This window comes from Nannobrachium achirus (assembly GCF_963921795.1).
Source record: "Nannobrachium achirus genome assembly, chromosome: 22".
NCBI lineage: Eukaryota > Metazoa > Chordata > Actinopteri > Myctophiformes > Myctophidae > Nannobrachium > Nannobrachium achirus.
Window position 1 is genome coordinate 45,944,639 of NC_137829.1, and position 20,404 is coordinate 45,965,042.

General features: G+C 42.6%; 1 protein-coding gene across 1 annotated transcript; it reads right to left on the reverse strand.

The window, feature by feature from the left end:
* Positions 1-1,689: 1,689 nt before the first annotated feature.
* On the reverse strand, positions 1,690-19,578 carry LOC308307845 (UDP-glucuronosyltransferase-like). Its single transcript, XM_080753148.1, has 5 exons — positions 18,588-19,578; positions 16,155-16,286; positions 11,596-11,683; positions 4,278-4,497; positions 1,690-2,725 (listed from the first exon to the last, which is right to left on the reverse strand). Exons 1-5 carry the CDS (start codon positions 19,464-19,466, stop codon positions 2,440-2,442), a joined length of 1,605 nt encoding a protein of 534 aa, XP_080609274.1. The 5' UTR covers positions 19,467-19,578; the 3' UTR covers positions 1,690-2,439.
* Between the last annotated feature and the right edge of the window lie 826 nt (positions 19,579-20,404).

The following is a 20,404-nucleotide window of genomic DNA, read 5'->3' on the forward strand; positions in this document are numbered from 1 at the left end:
TAATTCAGGGCTAGATCTTTGTGTTTTTGGTAATATCATTGTCTGCTCGTTTTGTATGTCGCTGGCAAAAATGGAAATTTAACAAAAATGTCCTCCACAAGCCAGCATGGCGATGACCCATGTCTTCTACATGAAGCTTGCCAAAAAAAATAAGAAAGTAAGAATGTCTTATTGTATGTCTTTTTATGTTGGTACTGTTATGATAGAAAGGATGTAACTAACATGATCCATTTTAGGCAGTTATTCCATTAGTCTGAGACAGGGAACAGAGTGTGGGGCGGTGGGGCAGTGCATGCAACACAGATTTACAGGCGGATCTGAAAATGGGAAGTTGTGTTTATAGTAGCCAGCAGCTATACCAGCATGCCCCTAAGATTACATTTTTATTAAAAAAATAAAATAATGTAATAACAGGAACAGGAACAGTTATGTGCAACAGTTGTGATTCAGTTTCACTGCCAAGTAAAAATACACAAGTTGACCACGTGGCTGTACTATTCTGTCACAGGTTCATGTTCAGAATGATAGATTTGTGGTGAATAAAGCTGTACAGCAGATAGACTCCATGTAGTGATCAATGATGCCACTGAATGAGAATTATTAAGCACTTAAGTCATGAGCGTTTTGCCCTGCAACGTTGTAGCACTTCTCAAGTATAAATATCTATTGAAAAAACAGAGTGAAAACCTTATATCCCAAACTGTTAATTTTCAGGCTTTGAAAAAAGAAATGGCAAAAGTAGCAGATCTACAAGGTCAAAACCCTTCAGAGCTTTTGGATCAGCTACTTTTGATACTTTTGTGTGACACTGTACAGTAAGTAGTATTATCAAGTAGGGTATTATTTTACAAAGAAAACACAAAAGGTTAGAGGTAGATATATATGACGATAAGAGGTTTCTGTCCGACAACGAGAAACTATCCAGCAATCTAATGTTTTTGCCCAAATGGGAGGGCATTTGATAGCCTGGCTCCAGCCCCTGAATCACTAGCCACGCCCATTCAAAAATATAATGGAGTGAAACAAAATGAAAATTCAGGGTTAGGGCTAGGGTCAGGCTAGGCATTTGAATGAAATTTAAAAAGTATTAAAAAAAGAATAATCTTACCAGTGAGGGACAGCAGCTGAAGCAGAACTATGATGTATGGGAGGAACATGGTGTCTGAAAAAAACATCCTCCCAAATGGCGGCTTCTCACTGGCAGGTTAGCCAGTAAGTAGGATACAACAGCAGTGACGAAAAAGAACATACACAAAACATACTACTACAGAACCATCTAACAAGGGCTTCCACAAGGTTCTACCTGGCCTTCAATATACCTTAAAGGCCCGCTGACACGCCCCAAAATTATAATAGTATGATACAGTAGGTCACGTGGTCTCTCTGAAAACGGTCTGAAACAGTCTGAAGCTCATGTCACAGTGTAATCTGCCCCTCGCTCCCCAACAACAGCTGACCAGTACAGTAAGTAGTCTAAGTACAGTCAATTAATTTGATTGGCTTATAATTGCGCATTCCCACAATGACATCATAAAAATATTAACTCATATTTTAAGATGACTTTTTAAAGTGACAGTACCCCTTTAGATGAAGAGGGGGGAGAGAGCTTTAAAAGTCCTCAAGATGTTGTACTCAGATATGTGTCACACACCATGAAAATGAATCAACACCAAGTCTTAATCTGGCAACAATATTGTAAAAAATAACTTTATTTTTCAACAAAAAAGCCTTACTGATTGCCTGCAGTATGTCACCTTTCAGGACAATGCAATGACAATACTGCAGTTTCACACACACACACACACACACACACACACACACACACACACACACACACACACACACACACACACACACACACACACACACACACACACACACACACACACACACACACACACACACACACACACACACACACACACACGCTAATCGTTTTCACAGCACAGCAGTGTTTTTCTTTACATCTCAGTCCAGTAATTATTTCCTTCAACCTCACCATTCACCTCATTAGTGCAGTTTTATAACGGCGAAATCAACAACAGTGCCGCGCTGCAAAGAAAGCGCTCCTACAGTCGCCCAGAGTGGTTCCCAAAGTGGATTCCTTTAGGGGCTTCAAAATAGACCCTTACAAGTCTGTACTTACTCTGACGGTGTACAAATGGAACAATGGTAACGTGTCCTTGGTTCTAACTCCCTTTGGTCCGACCACCTAAACCTAACCTTAACCCTAACCTCAGTAAAACTAACGCTGGTGAATGCTAACCCGGTAAGTAGCTAACCTGCCGACGCTGGTGAACGCTAACCTGGTGAATTTTAAACCTGGTCGGACCAACGGGAGTTCGAACCATGGGGCAGTCCCCGGTTCCATTTGTACACTGTCAGAGTAAGTAAGGGGAGACCTTGACATTTAAAAGTTTGAGAACCACTGCAGTCTGCCTACTCCGTCTTCCTCTTGCCGGCGGTCACCTTGGCGTAACACCTGCGTCCGCAGAACAAGCAGCACTTCAGCGTCACCAGCAGCACGGTGGCGGCGATGAGGAGGAGCAGGCCCATGACGTCCAGGCTGTGGTACTGGATCCAGTTGAGGTGGAGCGCGCCGGGCTTCAGGTGCTCGGCGCCGTTGTGCCTCAGGACGAACTCGGTCCAGAAGACGGCCAGGTCCAGCGGCTCCACGGGCCGGTCCAGGTGGATGGAGGACAACGTGTTCATCCTCTCCTGATAGCTGTGTGGACAGAGGCAGTCAGAGAGAGAGAGAGATGTATTGTATAGATAGATAGATAGATACCTTTATTATCCCACGGGGGAAATTAAGTTGTCCAGAGGCAGCATAGCAGTTAAAGGTTACAAGAGGTAAGAAAAAGAGTACTGTTGTGTACAGTCAAAAAAAGCAAGGCACACAAAAGAAGAATATAAACATAAGTGTCAAAAAAGCTGTCATAAAAAGAAAGAAGAATATATACATAAAGTGACCAAGAAACATTCAATGCACATGTGACATGTCACACTAAAAAGCAATGCTCAAAGCACAACTTAACAATGCAGTGCCAAACAAAAGTGTACATAACAGTCAGAGCAACACAAGTATCTCATCGTCATATCAACACAGCAATAGCACTCAATTCAACCAACACAACCCAACAGTGCAGGGCCAAAAATAAGTGTCCAATGTTAGTGCAAATAAATCAAGAATAAGAAAAAAGCAAGAATAAAAGATAAAGCAATAAAGGGAGCCACAGCAAGGCGCCACAAGCAACCCTCTCTGGGAAAGAACTTAGAGGTCAGAGTCAGTACAACTTTTGTTCCAGTAGTGTAGGGTAACAGTTGCCCTAGGTTTTCCTATTTGGCCTTGGCAGGCGACCGTTATGAGTCTCATTGTATTGCTTGAGAGCGACCGTATCATTGCTGTCGGGGCAGAAAGCTCTTAACCCTTAACTTTTTTTGTAAATGAATGTCTTTCTTGATCATACTAACAGTGCCCCGCAAAAGCATCAAAAGTAGTAGATTCACAAGGTAATTTTGCCGTTCTTAAAGCTACAATCTGTAAGTTGTATATTATGTCCCCTCCCCAAAGAAGCAATTGCAACTGTTTACACCCGTTTTGAGCTTGTACAGTAGATCTGCCACTTTTGAATTTGAATCCTGAAAAGTAACAGTTTTGGACATACGGTATGAGGTTTCCACCCGACAGAGGTGATACACAAATATTGTCTAAATTGTCATCTAAATGTAATTTGATGATTAATAATTATACATTTCAACTTTAGAATGTCTCTTATCTCTTAAGGGCCATTCACACCAAGCACTATACTTAGGCTACATAATTTTACAAATAATTCTAAGTCAAGGGGATGGCAACAAAACTATAAAAAGACAATGGTGAGCAATATAGTTATAATTTCTATTACTAGTAATTGTGCAAAAACAGATTCAAACTGGGTAAATTTTTACAGAGTTAAGGACCAGAATTTGTTTTATGTACGTACTTTATAGTGCAATATACCTATCTGCTAACTACAATATATGCTTTTCCCCATCTTTTTTTTGCACATCCTGCATTTGAAGGGGGGCGACTTCTCATGAACACGATGAATGAATAGAGACCACAGGCAGCTGAGACTACTTTTTCGCCAAACATTTGTGGCACTAAAACACAATCACACAGTTCACCCATTCGTTTCTTTTCATCACCTTAATGTTAGACAGCGGAGTATTAAATCAATGCAGGTTAAATCTGGGTTAAATGAACAGTGTATATAGTGCTGCTGCCTACGTACCCTTTGTCACCGATGACCTTCTTGAGCAAAGCCGCCAGTTCCTCAGAGGTCACGTCGACCGGGCTGACCTTCTCGGCCACGCCACGGGACACCATGCGGTGCACGTTGTCCGCCTGGTCCCCGAACAGCGGCATCATCACCATGGGAACGGCGTTGCAGATGCCCTCGTAGATGCCGTGCGTTCCTCCGTGGGTCAGGAAGGCTTTGGCCTTGGGATGGCCTGAGGAGTAGAACCATGGACAAAACACACACACACTCAATAATAATAATAATGCATTTTATTTATAACGCCATTTACATCTGCGCAAACCAGGAGCCACAGGGTTTAATGGGCCTAAAATTATTGCATGCTTTAACTATTAAAAGATAGCAGATATACAAGCTCACAGCGCGGCACTGAGTGCTGCGCTGCGAGCTTGTAGATCTGCTATTTTTGAAAAAGCCGTGAAAATGTGTGCAAATCTTTGAATATATGTGTTTTCAAAGCAAATGTTTGTAACTCAGATTTAGCTTCTGGGTGGTCCCCGGAACTAGATATTTTGAGATGGGGGTCCGTGGCCAAATACATATGATTTTGGGGGTCCTTCACATGAAAAGGTTTGAGAAACACTGACATAGTAGTCTCTCAAGAACAGACTAACTGAGCTCCAGTTAAGTGAAAAGGACCTTTTCTTTGACGATGGCAGGCCAGATTGCTGACATAGAAACATAGGGTTTTCAAAAAACCTTAGAAGGATTCAAAAGACACTTATAGAATTCTAATTCTCACGACTTTTCAAAAATAGCAGATCTACAAGCTCGCAGAGCTTGTATATCTGCTATTTTTCAATAGTTAAAGCATAAAATAATGATACATAATAATGTGTACCCGTTCTGAATGGGTTAATAACATTGGCATAAAAACGGAAAAGGCAACCAAACAACTATGGGACCCTACTACCGCGATGGGAAATAATGGATGGACCTTTTTTTATAAATTCGCAAAGGTAAGCTACTTTGATGGTCGTGAGCAGCCTGTAAACAACCTAAATGGCGGCAAAAGAGTTAACAGCTTTCATTAACCTTATTCTGAGGTGAACAATTTAGACACAAAACGTCTTATAATGAATACAAAGTAATTTTGTCTAATCTGTTTGCCAGAGTATGTTAATACATTATAACTTAAACAATTGGGATGGTTGTATTTTGTCTCCCTGCTGTAGACACAGGACCTGATGGTCAAGAATAAATGTATTCCCAGAGCAAGCAGGTAGGCTCTATTAGCTCAATGGTAAAAATAGAAAAATAAGAACCCTGTTTCCTTGCGCAGGAAACTGGGTTCAAATCCAGGGTAGAAGAGGAAAGTTACATTACACTGTAGTACAGCTTTAAGTACAGACACAGTACGTAAATGTACTTTATTAATGTCAACTGCTGCCTGTAAAGCACAATAGTAATCTGTGGGGAACACGCCACACCAATATTTGTTACCTGTATTAGTAAAGTGACAAACAAATCCCTCTTGATTCATATGACTAATGACAAGCCCAACACAGGGCCGGTTGAAAGTGGTTAAACTGCTTTGTGTAAACTAAGCACAACCAAGCTACAACATGCCTTGTACAGAGCCAGGGACAGTGTTGCCATGTCTGCTTATATGTTAAGCGACTCTGGGCTTGTTTTTTCCTGTACAGTTGCTTATTTTGACTTGTTTTCTAATGTTTTCTTCTTCTTAGTTTTTGTTTTTCATTTCAAGGACACCCAGCTATATGGCCACGGACACCCCATCTAAAAATAGTTCTACAAGATTCAAAATATTTCACCAAGCTCACCACGCGTCGCGATGCGACGTGTTGTGAGCTTGTACTGTAGATCTGCTATTTTTCAAATAGCTGATGCAAAGTGGTAAAACCTAGCCTAGTTGCTTCTTTTGGGCTTGAAGGTTTTCATGGACGAGGGAGTGCGTTTGGAAGGTTTCCACCAAACCTTCAAAATCATTGTTAGTAGCTTGTTATTGTACCGAGCCGGGTTGAGAGGAGGGGTCGCCATGGTTGCCGTTTGTTGACCGCAGGAAAAAAAGCACTGGAGTCAGTCCAAACAACTTTATGTTCAGCTACAAAATGTCCAGGGTCTGCTTGTTGCTGTGAGAGCCACCTAGACCAGTGGTTTTCAACTCTTTTCATATCAAGGCCCATTCTTTATCCTGCGTTTGAGCCACGGACCACCATTTGATGACATTTAGCCTGTCAGACCTTATCTTGGATAAGATTTTGTCAACAATTCCATGTTTAATTGATGTGGTGGTACCATAGGAGGGCTAGCCTCGGAAACCCATACTTCTTTTGGCGATCGGAAGAAAAAGAAGCCTGGGCGATCGCGTTATGATCACTGTTGTGGGAAGTGTAGAATTTCCCTAACCAATCAGAGTGCAGAGAGCGTCGCACCAAATGTGTTGACGTCATGACGCAGCAGCGTTCTCTGCGCTGAGCAGAGGAGCAGAGGGGGGGGTGGGGGGAGGAGAACACATGCTATTGGCTGGAGACTTGCGGAGAGACTCGCCACGCAAGCCCATCTGCCTACACTAAACTGTCCGCGTTAGGTTAGAGTGTAGGAGGGCTAACAGGCAAATGTTGATCAAAATAACAATCCTTCAATATTCTCTAAGTGTGGACTTTTTGAAAATTAAGAAATGCATTGTTTAACAATAATTTTACTCTTGAGAGCATTTTACACTTTCAAGAGTTAAAGATCTATAAAGGTCCATTTGGTTACAAACTCTCCATCTGGGGACCACCCAGAACCCCCTCAAGGATCACTTGTGGTCCCTGGACCACTGGTTGAGAAACACTGACCTAGAAACTTGATTTGTTGTGTTTAAAGTCTACAACTCATGGACTTATCTTAATAAATTAAAGGGTTACGGTTGTATGGCTCAATTCTTTTAAATGATTTCAAGGACCCCCATAACTCTGAGAGTAGCCTATGTACAAATGGAACCATTGGAACCCCCACAAGGAACCCTGAAGCTGCCTGGCCCTGGGCCCACTTTGAGAACCATTGCTGAAAAAATAGCAGTACAATCTCGGAGCATGGCACAAAGTCTGTGCACTGTGAGCTTGTAGATCTGCTTTTTTTTTTAAATATCGAAAATGTTTGGAAATCTTTTTCTCTCTTTCTTGGTCCTGGGCACAAAACCTTTTCAGATGGGGGGGGGGGGGGGGGGGGGCAAATACATATCAATGTGGGGGTCTTTGACTTGAAAACGTTTGAGAATCACAGGGGTATAGGACATCCACTGGTTGACTATGTCAATAAAGTTATTTGAAGCAGATGGCTTGCATGTCTGAACTCCAACTAACATGCAATTACCTGTCTTCATCAGGAGAGGGAGACAGCACACATAAAACGTATGGATTGTTGCTTCAATGGATTCAGACAGGCATGGCAAAAAGAGAGAAAACTGGAATCTTCTAAAAAAAAATCAAACCTCGGTTCGAAGTGGAGCGGTGAATCTGAGCAGCTATACCCTGTGTGTGTGTGTGTGTGTGTGTGTGTGTGTGTGTGTGTGTGTGTGTGTGTGTCTGCACAACAGCGCCCCTCCTTTAACTTGTGTGGCCACTTAAGGTATTGCCAGGCTACAGACATAGCCAGCCACATAGCCACATAGCCACATAGCCAGCCACAGACATACCTGTCTATTGGGAGCGCTTTCACCGCTCCAAAAATACAAAGAAAAAGTCTGTATGATCGTTGTTGGGCGTAAAGTCCAGCCCAGGTGAAACACTTGCTGACTCACTGTCTCTAAAGCTAAAATGTAGCGGGTCCATTAATCATTTACTGCTGTGTGACAAGTTTCTGAGCGTGTACACTTGATTGATACTCCTGTTCACAGGGCAGGTAAAACAAGTAACTTGGAATGGATTGTTTGGTGGTTGTTAAACAGGCTTAACTTATGTTTTTTTCCTTTCTTTCATCTACTCTATGCCATTCACATGTTCCACTGTGACCCCATATTATCTCATCCTATCGTGGCAAACTAGCTGGTCAGGGCAAGGTTCAACTGGAGATGAGGATACATACAGTAAGGTTGTCAAAGGACATGTAGATCTGCCACTTTTGCTACTTTTGAATTTGAATCCTGAAAAATAACAGTTTTGGACAGATTTTTTATTATTTTTATTTTTTTGGAAAAATGTATATTTAACAAGTCAAATCTGCATATTTATTTTTGTATTTATTATTTTCATAAATGTATGCCCTGCTTCATCATGCAAGAGCAATACAAGCAATACTTCATACAAGCTTACAACAACACAGCACGCTATTGTGAGCTTGTAGATCTGCTATTTTTGCAAGTTAGCGGCAAAATTGAAAATGGTTACGTGTGTCTGTGGGTTTTATAAATATCAAACAGAATTAAAGATATTAACAAGAGCCTGTTGTGACTCCATGTGTGATTTCACAAAACTAGATCATCATCAAGATCATTTCTTCCATTTCCTGAACAGTAACACCTTTCAGGAAGTAAGTATCACAGCGAAAACCGGTTTGCACGATACACAACCATGTATGACCAATGTTTACGGCACAAATGCTAATGGACGTTAACTGATATAGGGGCAGACTGTACCTCAGCTTGGAAGGGTCAGAGCCTTTCAGGGACGTGCTGGGCCCCTGATTCAGCCCGGGAAAAAGAGTTGTAGAGGCCCTCATTGCGCGCTATAGAGAGAGATCTCTCTCTATAGCGCTGCTGCTGCTACTCAAAGATTTGCCATTTCAGACAAGTGACAAGCCAGTGGGCCAATTACATGAGTTATATTTCGTCGTTGTCGGGTGGAAACCTTGTCTTGTATGTCCAAAAGCGTTTGTTTTGTATTTATCATTTTAAAAATGATTTAAACTAGTGAAAACAGCCGATCTACAAGCACACAATGCCTCGCGGTGCGAGGCGTTGTGTGCTTGTAGATCTGCTGTTTTCACTACTTTTGTGCGACGGCCTTGTATGATGACGCAGGGCTTTGCTTTGCTTTGCGAAAAAATGTACACATTTGAAACTTGGAGATACGAGGTTTCTGCCCGACAGTGACGACTTACTTTGTTGGCCGCCCAGCCCCCAAAATGGAACAAAGGCTGACATTTTATTTCAATTTGGACCGGCCGGGAATGAACCGGCCGTTCGGGAGTTGTCCCGCTTTTCCCAATGGCCAGCACGTCCCTGGAGCCTTTACAGGCAGGGGCAGAGTCTGGGCCAAGAAAGTTCCCAAACAGGCCCATCTGTGTCGAAGTGTCCTTGAGCAAGACACAGAGTCCTAACTAACTCACAACGTTAGGTCTGGGGACAACCAGGGGTCCAAAAGGACCCTTATGGGTCTGTAACACTGAGAAGTTACAGTACAGTTACAGAGGAACCAAATGTTTGGTTCCATTTGCACATTTGCTCTCAGAGTTACATAAACACTTTGATATGTATTTGGCCGCAGACCCCCCATCTGAAAATGGTTTGTGCCATGGACCCCCAAAAGAGAAGATATATGGGGGGAAAAAATGTATAAGCTCGCAGCACGGCACAAAGTGAGCTTGTAGATTTGCTATATTTCTTAACAGCCAACATGTAAATGGATAAAGTGATTAAAATGATCGTGATTGACTACTTTTGCTGGGGACCCCCTGGAACGCCACCCAAAGGACGCTGCCCTGGGGGTCCCCGGACGCCACTTTGAGAACCAATGGCCTAATGCATATCAAACCGGTAGTCTGTGAACATTTAAAAAGATAAAGAAATCGCTGCCCTATAACTCTACATTAGAGTTGTGTGACCTTGTCTGAACCGCAGTTAGTTGCCAAACTGGGTGCAGGCGGAGCTCTGAGCGGCAGCAGTTGGTGCCTAGCGGTGCTATCCTCCGGGCCATAGCGGTTCCCGTTTGTTTACACTCTCACTGAAGTTGTGCAACGCCCAGTGTTGATTTTGTCGACTAAAACTATGACAAAAAATGTTTGTCGACTTTTTCACAGACGAAAACTAAATAAAAACTAAACAAAAACTAAGCTGTGATGACTAAAACGTATGCCTCATTCACATACAGAAAAGCCAAGCTAATGGTTTGCTTGGTAATTCAATGTATTCTCTATGCAAACCAGCTTTTAAAATTTCCAAGCTGGAAAAAAAGCTTGTCTCAGTGTGAGAGAAGCTCTCAGTGTGAGAGAAGCTCACAACGCGTCACGCTGCGACGCGTTGTGAGCTTGTAGATCTGCTATTTTCAGCACACAACCAAGTGTAAAATCAGTCATTACGATGCCATCAAGGCCTGCCAAAATACATTTTAGTCGACTAAATCAACTGTAGATTTAGTCGCCTAAAATCTTATGATATTCAGTAGACTAAAATTAGACTAAAACTAATACTTTTCAGGTGACTAAATTATGACTAAAACTAAATTACATTCTATTCAAAAGACTATGACTAAAACTAAATCAAAATTTGCTCTTAAAAACAACACTGGCAACGCCCCCACATCCCATTATTCACTCAAACATTCACCGCTGACACGACCACGTCCACACCCAACGGTCATGGACCGGCTTTGATAAAGAGTTTACTTTAGGCTTACGATTCAACTGATGCATTTTAGTTTGGCACTTTGGCAACGCTGTGTGTGGCCAGTGTAGATTAAATACTGTACATATAGTTTGATCATAATGCAAAAGAAAGCTCCCATTCATATCTTGTGTACATTATAGCCAAGCGTTTTCAAAAGTTAGAAATTGTTAATCTATAGATCGACTACCATTATTTGTACAACAAAGTATATATTGGGCTTAAAGGAGTAGTTCACCCACAAAATGACTTTTTTTCTATTGATTACTCATGCCATGGAGACTCGAGTTCAATAATATTGTATTTGTCGCATTCCTAAATTCCATTGATTCCGGATGGGGACCCAAATGCATTCGGGTCCCCATTCGGAATCAATGGGGGTAAATTTATTCTAACAAAATTTTTATACTACGAATGCGACAAATAACAAAAAAAACATTATTGAACTCAAGTCTCCATGGCATGAGTAATCAGTAGAAAAAAAGTCATTTTGAGGGTGAACTGCTCCTTTAAGTGGTAAAAGATTAAAAGATTAGTAGTCACATCTTAAGTGGTTAAAGATGAATAGAATCACAGAATTGTATATTTTCTAGCCCAGAAACGCACGCGCACACACACACACACACACACACACACACACACACACACACACACACACACACACACACACACACACACACACACACACACACACACACACACACACACACACACACACACACACACACACACACACACACATACCTAGAAGGTCGTTTTGAGGTAGCCACTTCATCAGCTTGACGTTCTTGGGTGCGTCTTCAGGTACAGGACCAGTGTATCTCCATAAAACCTAGTGGAACATCAACAGCACCAGGTTACTGTCAAGCACTGTTTCTCTAACCTTTTCATGCCAGGAACCCCTAAAATGATATGCATTTGGCCGCGGATCCCCAGTTAAAAAGATTGTGTGCCCTGGACCCCCAGAAGAGAAGATTTGTGTCAAGGAAAATGGAAAATTATTCAAAAATGTTAAAGATTCTTCCCAAAACTCTGGGCTCGAAGTGACGTGCTGTAAGCTTGTATATCTTCTATTTTTGAATAGACAGCGTATAAAATATGGATGAGGGGTTAAAATGATGCTGTATTAACACATTTTGCTGGGGACCCCCTGGAACCCCCTCAAGGACCCCCACTTTGAGAACCACTGCTGTAAAGCATGCACTGTTTGGCCTTGTATCATTTTTTTTTCTTCTCGTTTTATTTTTTATGGCCAGCTACATTCAGGGTCAAAGTTCTACGTCTCAGTTAGGCAGGATTTAGTGCTTAAGCCGACAGGCAATGCTGACTGGACAAATCTCTCACAGCTTAAGCAAGAAAAGATTGCAGAAAGATTTATGAAAATGATCAGCTTTGTAAAATAAACAATTTGTGTTTCTGCAAATTATAAATGTCCCATACAATTTTCAGTGTCAGCGTTGGCCATGGCACTTAAATCATTACTTGAATAATACTCAATATACTAGAATTTAACTGATTAAATGCAACCAAACAACCAACCAGCACCAGTGGAACTGTGTGCACCACGGGTTACTTCATTTATTGTCCATACAGTAGCCTGGTATATTGTTGCTGTCAGGTGGAAACCTCACAAAACTGTTAATTTTCACGATTCAAATTCAAAAACAACAAAAGTTCAAATTAGATATTCTACTTTAGATGTTTTTGTGTGACACTGTAGTATGTAGTACATTGATTTATGAAAAAGGTTTGAATATGGAGATAAGAGGTTTCTGCTCGACAACAGCGATATACTTATACAGTATAGCCTATTACAGTTTTCAGGCCGGGGACCCCCAAACTGATGGGGAGATGGAGCAGGGACCCCCTACCACCTCGTAGGGTGGGGGGGTCGGGGGCCGGGCTATACAACATATTTTTTATTTTAAACATGTACAAGTTACAGCGAGCAGGGTGGGCCGTACCACTACCATTTCTAAACATACTACTTATTAACTGAGAACCAATGTCAATAATATCAACAATCTGTCAATTGCATAGTAATCATGTATTCAAGCTATTCAAAATGGATAGAATCATGATTTATTTTTTAACATAAATGTAAAAATAAAAGAAAAAAACATTTTTTGAAATCTTTTTTTTTAAGCACTAATTTCGCGCCCTGCCCTGGCCTATTATATTGTTGAGCTTCCTGATGGAAGCCGATAATAGACTGTCTTGTCTCGATTTTCAGCACAGTTTTTTGCATAGTAGTGAGCATGCAGGACCTAATCAAAAGTGGTCACAAGTGAGAGACATTCTAATGCACGATCTACAAGCTCTCAGCTTGCGATCCTGCAGATCAGCTATTTTTGCACACCACCATTGTACAACAGAGTATATAATAAAGGGTTAAAGTGGTTAATCAGATTTAGTAGATTATGAAGAAAAATATATTTTGTTGATATACTGTTCGAAAACCTTTGTAGCAAAAATAAAACAAAACAAAAAACAACAACATTTCTTCTCGATTATTTGGTTCCATGTCGGTTATTGGTTCTTCTAAATATCAGTTTAGATCATACATGGGCAACTGGCCCACCTTCACTTAATGCAGCCCGCAGGTTAATAGCGGAATACTGATATTACTGATTTCAGCTGTTACAATTCCAAACATGCAAACATGATCCGCTTTAATTACTTTATATTAGTAGTTCAATGACTAGCATAGTAGTATTAAAATGTCTTGTTTATGTCCATTGTATTTGTATTTAAGTTCATAAAGTTAACATAAGTGTAACTAAATGCATTGGATTGCAATTAAACAATAACAAAAGCTAATTCAGGATTCCAATTCAAAAGTAGCAAAAATAGCCGATCTACAAGCTGAAAACGCGTCGCAGCACGACGCGTTTTGAGCTTGTAGATCGGCTATTGTTGCTACTCTTAAAGGACAACTCCGCCCTAAATCACTTCTAGGCTTTTTTTCCTACTTACATTGATCCAAAAAGACTGTCCATGAGGTCTATTAGGCAGAAATGCCCCTGTTGTCCAGTTTCCCCAGCAGAACCCAGCAGCTCTCATAGCATAGAGTGGAGCCTAAAAGCCTATCGCTTTTAAACTATTTGTTGTGGTCAAAAGTATTTTTATTTTTCATGAATGTGGTACTAGTTGTAATTACAAACACATCCATGCCATCGTTGTCCCACACAAGCCACTACACTCTGCTAAACAAATGTTATACTTTTGTGTGTTTGCCAAGTCCCGGAAAAGATGCCCTGTGATTGGCCAGTGCAGTCACTTTGATTGGCACTTGTGCCGAATGCTCACCCCAAAACATTATTTATGAGATTGTGGTGGCTTGTGTGGGAAAACCAAGGCATAGGTGTGTTTGTAATGAGAACTAGTAACACATTCATGAAAAAGAAAATCACTTTTGACCACAACAAAATAGTGTAAAAGCGATAGGCTTATATGCTCCACTCTATGCTATGAGAGCTGCTGGGTTCTGCTGGGGAAACTGGACAACAAGGGCATTTCTGCCTAATAGACCCCATGGACAGTCTTTTGGGATCAATATACAGGTAAGTAGGAAAATGAGCCTAGAAGTGATTTAGGGCGGAGTTGTCCTTTAACTCACTGAACGCCATAAACGTCTTATACGTCTTTGGACCTCGGTGCCATAAACGTCTTTTACGTCTTTTTAATTAATCAAAAGTTTTATAATTTTTTCATAATTGTAATTTCAAAAAAATCGCTCTAGAAGTTGGCCATATGCCTCCGTGACCTGAGCGATACGGCCGATTTGACTGTAGCACCAGTGTAACACAGTCCGGCGGAAAATCGGTATAGCCGAAGATTGGTTCCGGCCGTTTAAATGTTATCTAAAACGTTCGTTTATACACTTTCCCGTGCATCCCTGACGAACTATAAGTACTCAAAAAACGCAGAAAATTCTCAGGATTCCAGCGGTGCCATCCATTCTTCTCTACCTATCCTTGATCGCGATCGCCAGGGTTCCGAAGTGTGTAGCATGCTAGCTAAAAGGCCTGGCCAAAATGTAAACAACAGGCCCAAACCAAAAAAAAGATGGACGTCTTCTTCCTTCTTCTGTTAGTTGATCAGATAGTAGGAGACCACCCTCTGGTGGTTTTCAAATGGTATTGCACTCCAGATTGCACACAGGGCCCATCACAGCACACACATATGATGATGATCAAGACATCTTACACATGTTCTATTGAAGCCCAAATCTAATGATAGGATATATATATATATAAATATACATGTTTTCCTTTGTAAGAGGGGTAGTGTGGCTTTCGATAGAAGCATAGATTTATATATGTAATTTAAGTACAAAATATGATTTTGGCCCCCATAAAAAGGCAAAATTAAGCAAAATGGCTGGCACCAGTTTTGTAGATTTTGAATAAAGGGTGGCATTCACTGAGTTAATGGAGATAAGAGGTTTCTGCTCGACAGTAACAATATGCCAAGGGATATGGCCCTCTGGAGTGAATGTGGAAATGTAGTGGTCCTCTCTATCATCAAAGTTTACCCACCCCTGGTTTAGATATATTTTGGGTTAACTGCCCACTGTGCCCAACTCTAGTGTGAACGGCAACCCCTCTCAACTGCATCTAGACATGAGCTGATATCGTCCAAAAACGGTTACTTTTCAGGATTCAAATTCAATAGCATCAAAAGTAGCAGATCTACAAGCGACTTTTGAGTTGCAGTAGTCACAGTAGCGTGATCAAATAGGGCATCAGCTTTAAAGGTGATACACCATGAAATTTCACTTTTCCTATTTTAAAACCTTTTTTTGGGGTCCCACTAGCACCTTCTATCCTCACAAAGTCCCATTTCAGACCGTTGTGTCTTTCTCTGGTTTTGGGAAGTCAGAGGTTAAAAGCATTCCACGGGTTCTCAAAACAGGCTGTCTAGATTTGCCTCCGTCGATGACGTCAGCGACGGCCGTTTTTGAAGAATTTTCTCTTTTTTTTCAGTTTTCTTTTTTCAAAAAATCTTTTTTTTTTCAAAAAAAAAGGGGGGGGGTGGGGGGGGGGGGGGGGTGGGTGGAGCAGTTCAGGCCAAAGGTGGTACTGCAGCTGAAATGCTCTGAGAGCCATTCAAAAATGAGAGAGGCTCTCTATTCAGGAGTGGTAATTTAGCCTCAAACCTTTTGAAAAACGTTTTTGGGACATAAACAATATGACATAAATACTTTTTAAATGCATGGTGTATCACCTTTAACTATATACGATATGACACAATACAAAACGCCGGCCTTTAGTGGGACACTGTCTGTTCTTATTTCTTACCCTTTGAGGAATCATTCTGAAGGCATCAAAGAAGACCTTGGCCTTCTCCGGAGGCATGGAGGATATCATGGAGCCCAGGGTAAAGACAATAAAACCATCCTTTCCAGAGCCCTCTACAAATTCCTCGACGTCCTGCGTAGAGATTAGAGGAAATGGGAGACCATTATTTCTCCGGAGCCATTCATTACAATACATGTGGGCTATAGAACCCCGAAGTCTGTATGTAATATGTAATGTAATACACACATCCTACCTCTGGGTCACGTTCTTAATTCCCAATAGACCTTTTTCATATCGCATCAAATAAGAACTGTGTTCCAAAAATAAACAAATGATCGGAAACGATACAGAGCCAACTCTGAGACAGTTTGTTTCTTTTTGGACCACAATGCTTATACAAGCCAATTGTAAGATGACCCAATGTTATTCAGGACTTCGGTGCTCTATATGATTACTTAAATGCAGTTTACAGTTTAGACATTTAGCAGACGCTTTTGACCCAAAGCGACTTACAATAAGCAGGTAATACACATCACTATAATAAGCAAGATGATGATATGTCAGTTCATTAACAACAACAAATGCATAGGAATGTCAATCTAGAAAAACAATAACATAGGTAGACCCCGCACCTAATCAGTAAAAAACTTCTAAAACCTAAAAATGCTATCTGAATAGTCATTGAGGGAAGGGGGAGTGTTTCAGTAGTGCTATGGGTTTAGGTGGAGTCTTCAGTCCACGGCGGAAGCTAGGGAGTGAGTCTGTAGTTCTAAGCTAGGGAGTGAGTTTGTAGTTCTAAGCTAGGGAGTGAGTTCTAATTCGTTCTAATGGAAGCTAGGGAGTGAGTCTGTAGTTCTAAGTGCGACAGGGAGTTTATTCCACAGTTTGGGGGCCAGGAGTGCAAATTGTCTAGGACGAGTGGATTTTTGTCCTGGGGTTTTTCAGTTGGCTGATCTGTGTATATAAGATACACACACATACAGTACATAAAGCATAATACATAAAGTCATGTGGGATACGTTCACTGTTGACATGACTCTAACTTCAATCAACTGTCTTTTAGGTAAGCATTTTCAGAGACACTTACATTGTGAAAGTAGGCTGAGTATTTGAAGTACATACTTGATACAGTAAACATAAAGGCCAGTCAACACCAATGCAACATGCAACTAAATATACTCGCAACCATTATCCCCAATGGCAGTTGCAAGTATTTGCATTGGTGTGACATGGCCTTTTGTTGCAAGGAGTTGCGACTAGTTGCATTGGTGGCACAGTTTGGCCTTTATAAAAGTACAAATTTTGCATGTGCTGCACTTATATCCGGCGTCCCTATTTTGGCCATGACATAAGCGAAGCCTTTCTTTCACAAAATAAAAACAAAAAAACACTGTGAAGTTTTAATGAAAAAGTTGTTATAAACATGCTGAACATTCACGGGAATTATTCGCTTAACTTGTAGGATACGTGCATCTGCTTGCAAACAGAACAAGGCTCCCAAAGTTCCTCTGTTTAACAATGGCCAGAGTCCAAGGGACTGCCTTTTCCTGGTTCAAATTTCACAGCCTGCACCGTGAGTGTTTCCAGAGGACAAGTCACAAGAGCAGTGGAAGCAACACCCACATTCACGTTGTTATCACACTGCAAGCTAACTCCCTGTGTACACACACACACACACACACACACACACACACACACACACACACACACACACACACACACGCACACACACGCACACACACACGCACACACACACAGCTGCAGCCGCCCTGATAATCATTTCAACATTGGCATGTTGCCCTAGTGAAAAGTTGTCAATGCAGCCTTAGTTGGTTACAGAATATTGAGCTGCTATTTATAAGATTTAAGGATGTGTAGTTAATGATATTCAGACTTGGCTCTCTGGGGCATTGTTCTCCATATTGTGTACTAAAATACTTAAAGAGACGAATTGCAACCTTTCCTGTGTATTCCCTAATAAATACATGTCGTTTGTGTTGTGCTCCCTTATGAGTTTAAATGTTGTGCAGTCAGTCTTGCGGTAGCAAAGATGGACATATAGGTATTTGTGTGTGCGCTCGCTCACATGTGCTGGACAGTGAGAGTGTAAACATGCTATATTTCGTAAAGCCAGAATTTGACAACAAATAGACCATTTTGAGACTCGGCCGTTTCAGGGGATTATGCCTGGATCTGTCAGTGATTTGTAGCATGGAGGAAGACACATGTTTTGTCACTTAAGCCCTCTCTCAGTATATGACAGTGTTGCACGGCAAAGATAGTCGATCTACAAGCTCCCAACGAGTCGCGATGTGCTGCATTGTAAGCTTGTAGATCTGCTTTTGTTTCTTAATCTATAATGACATACAGTACACAAACATTACGGCCATCAGGTTCTAAGTGGCATTAAGCACAGGCTCTTCACACACTCACAGTAGGCAGGGGTTCCCTCCCGGCACAGTTGATGCCGCCGATATGGACCATGTTTGGCATGATGGGTTTGGGCCACTCGAAGGTGAAGTCGTACCTGAGCAGCCAGATGGCGCCGTGACCCAACACGTCCCTGTAGGTCATGCCGCCGCCCAGATACCTGCCGGCCAGCTCGTCGAAGCTGGCGTACATGATGCGGCACAGGAAGGACTCCATCACGTACATGAGGACGTTCTTGACCCTCTGCGGGAAGTTCATCCGGTCCGTGTTGTCCGTGTGGAAGACGGGGACGTAGGAGGGCGGAGAGGGGCACTGGGCGGCCGTCGTGTCCAGCCCACAGGGGAGCCCCCGCAGGAAGTAGACGGCCGGGATCTGGAAGGTCTCCGCCAGGATGCCGCCGCAGGGGAGGAACGGGTCCGTGAGCACCAGGTCGTAGCTGCCCCGCAGCCGGCCCATGAGCTCCTCGTTGTACAGCAGGCTCTCGCAGCCCACCACCTGGAGGCTGGTGAAGTTGATCAGGCGCTGCATGTTGACGTAGACGTCCAGGAAGCCCGCCGTCTTCAGGAAGGGGTTCAGGTTGGACAGGGTGCTGTCCAGGTCCTCCTTCTTGTACGGCACCGGGAACGACTCGGTCCTGTAGTTGGCCGAGCCGCCGATGAGCAGGCTGGTCTCGGGCACCAGCACCAGCACCTCGTGGCCCCTCTCGGCCAGCTCCTTGACCAGCAGCTTCATGCTGAGCCAGTGGCTGCCGTCCACGGGCATGACCAGCACCCGGCCGGCCTCGGCGGGCCCCGGAGCCGAGAGGAGGCAGCAGCAGCAGCACAGCCAGGCCAGCAGGCCCCAGGCAGGAGGAGGAGGAAACCACGTCGCTGTCCTGCCCATTCCTTCTGTTGTCTCTCTGCAGAGCTGACTCTGCACTGTGTGAGTGAGCCTGAGCCTGCCCGCTTGTTGTGAGAGGGAAGATCTACTGGGAGGGTGTTGCAAGAGAGAGGGGGCTGGACTTTTGCAGGCTGAAGTTGTACTATGCAAGCCTGTGTGTGCGTGCGCGCGCATGCATGTGTTTTCCTCCTACAGGAAGCCCAGTCCGCTGTGGGTATTATATAACCCTGGGAGGTTACATTGTATAGATTCCCAGTGGAGTTTGAAGCCAGGTTTAGCGGTTAAGAGATTGGGTTCAGTTAATCATTCTCGTACACACATTTCTATTTGTTCTTTGTGGTATGCACCCCCCCCCCCCCCCCCTTTTACTAAACAACAAAGGAAGAATATTTGCATTTAACGCATTGAAATTCCATAGCCATTATACTGTAGTTGCTTTTGACTCCTTACACTAAAGGGGTCAAGCAGTGTCTTTTTGCCATCAATCAATGCTGACATTTAGGTGCTATGAGGCTTATCGCACCTAAAAGTCAGCAATGACTGACTTGTAAGATAATGAATTTAACTACTCTCGTCTCTGTATATCTCTAAGAAGGCAGAATTCATTATTTCGATGAGACCTGCGCGCAGCTCCTTTTTCCTTGTGTGTTGCATGCGTGGAAATATGATATGGGGCTCATTGTAATTCCTGCCAGTCATGGTGGCCACGCATGCCATTTCATGCACAATCTCAATCTGGCCCATTTTCTCTGGTTCCTCCCCTCCTAGTCAACAGCACAACACTCACACATACTCTGTAGCGTAATTGCGTGCTACCCGCACAGGGGCGTCACAAGGGGTGGGGAAAGTGGGACTGGGTTTCTAGGGCCCAAGCAAGGTGGAGGGGCCTTAATTATTTTATACCGTAGCTATTGAAAAATAGCAGATATACAAGCTCACAG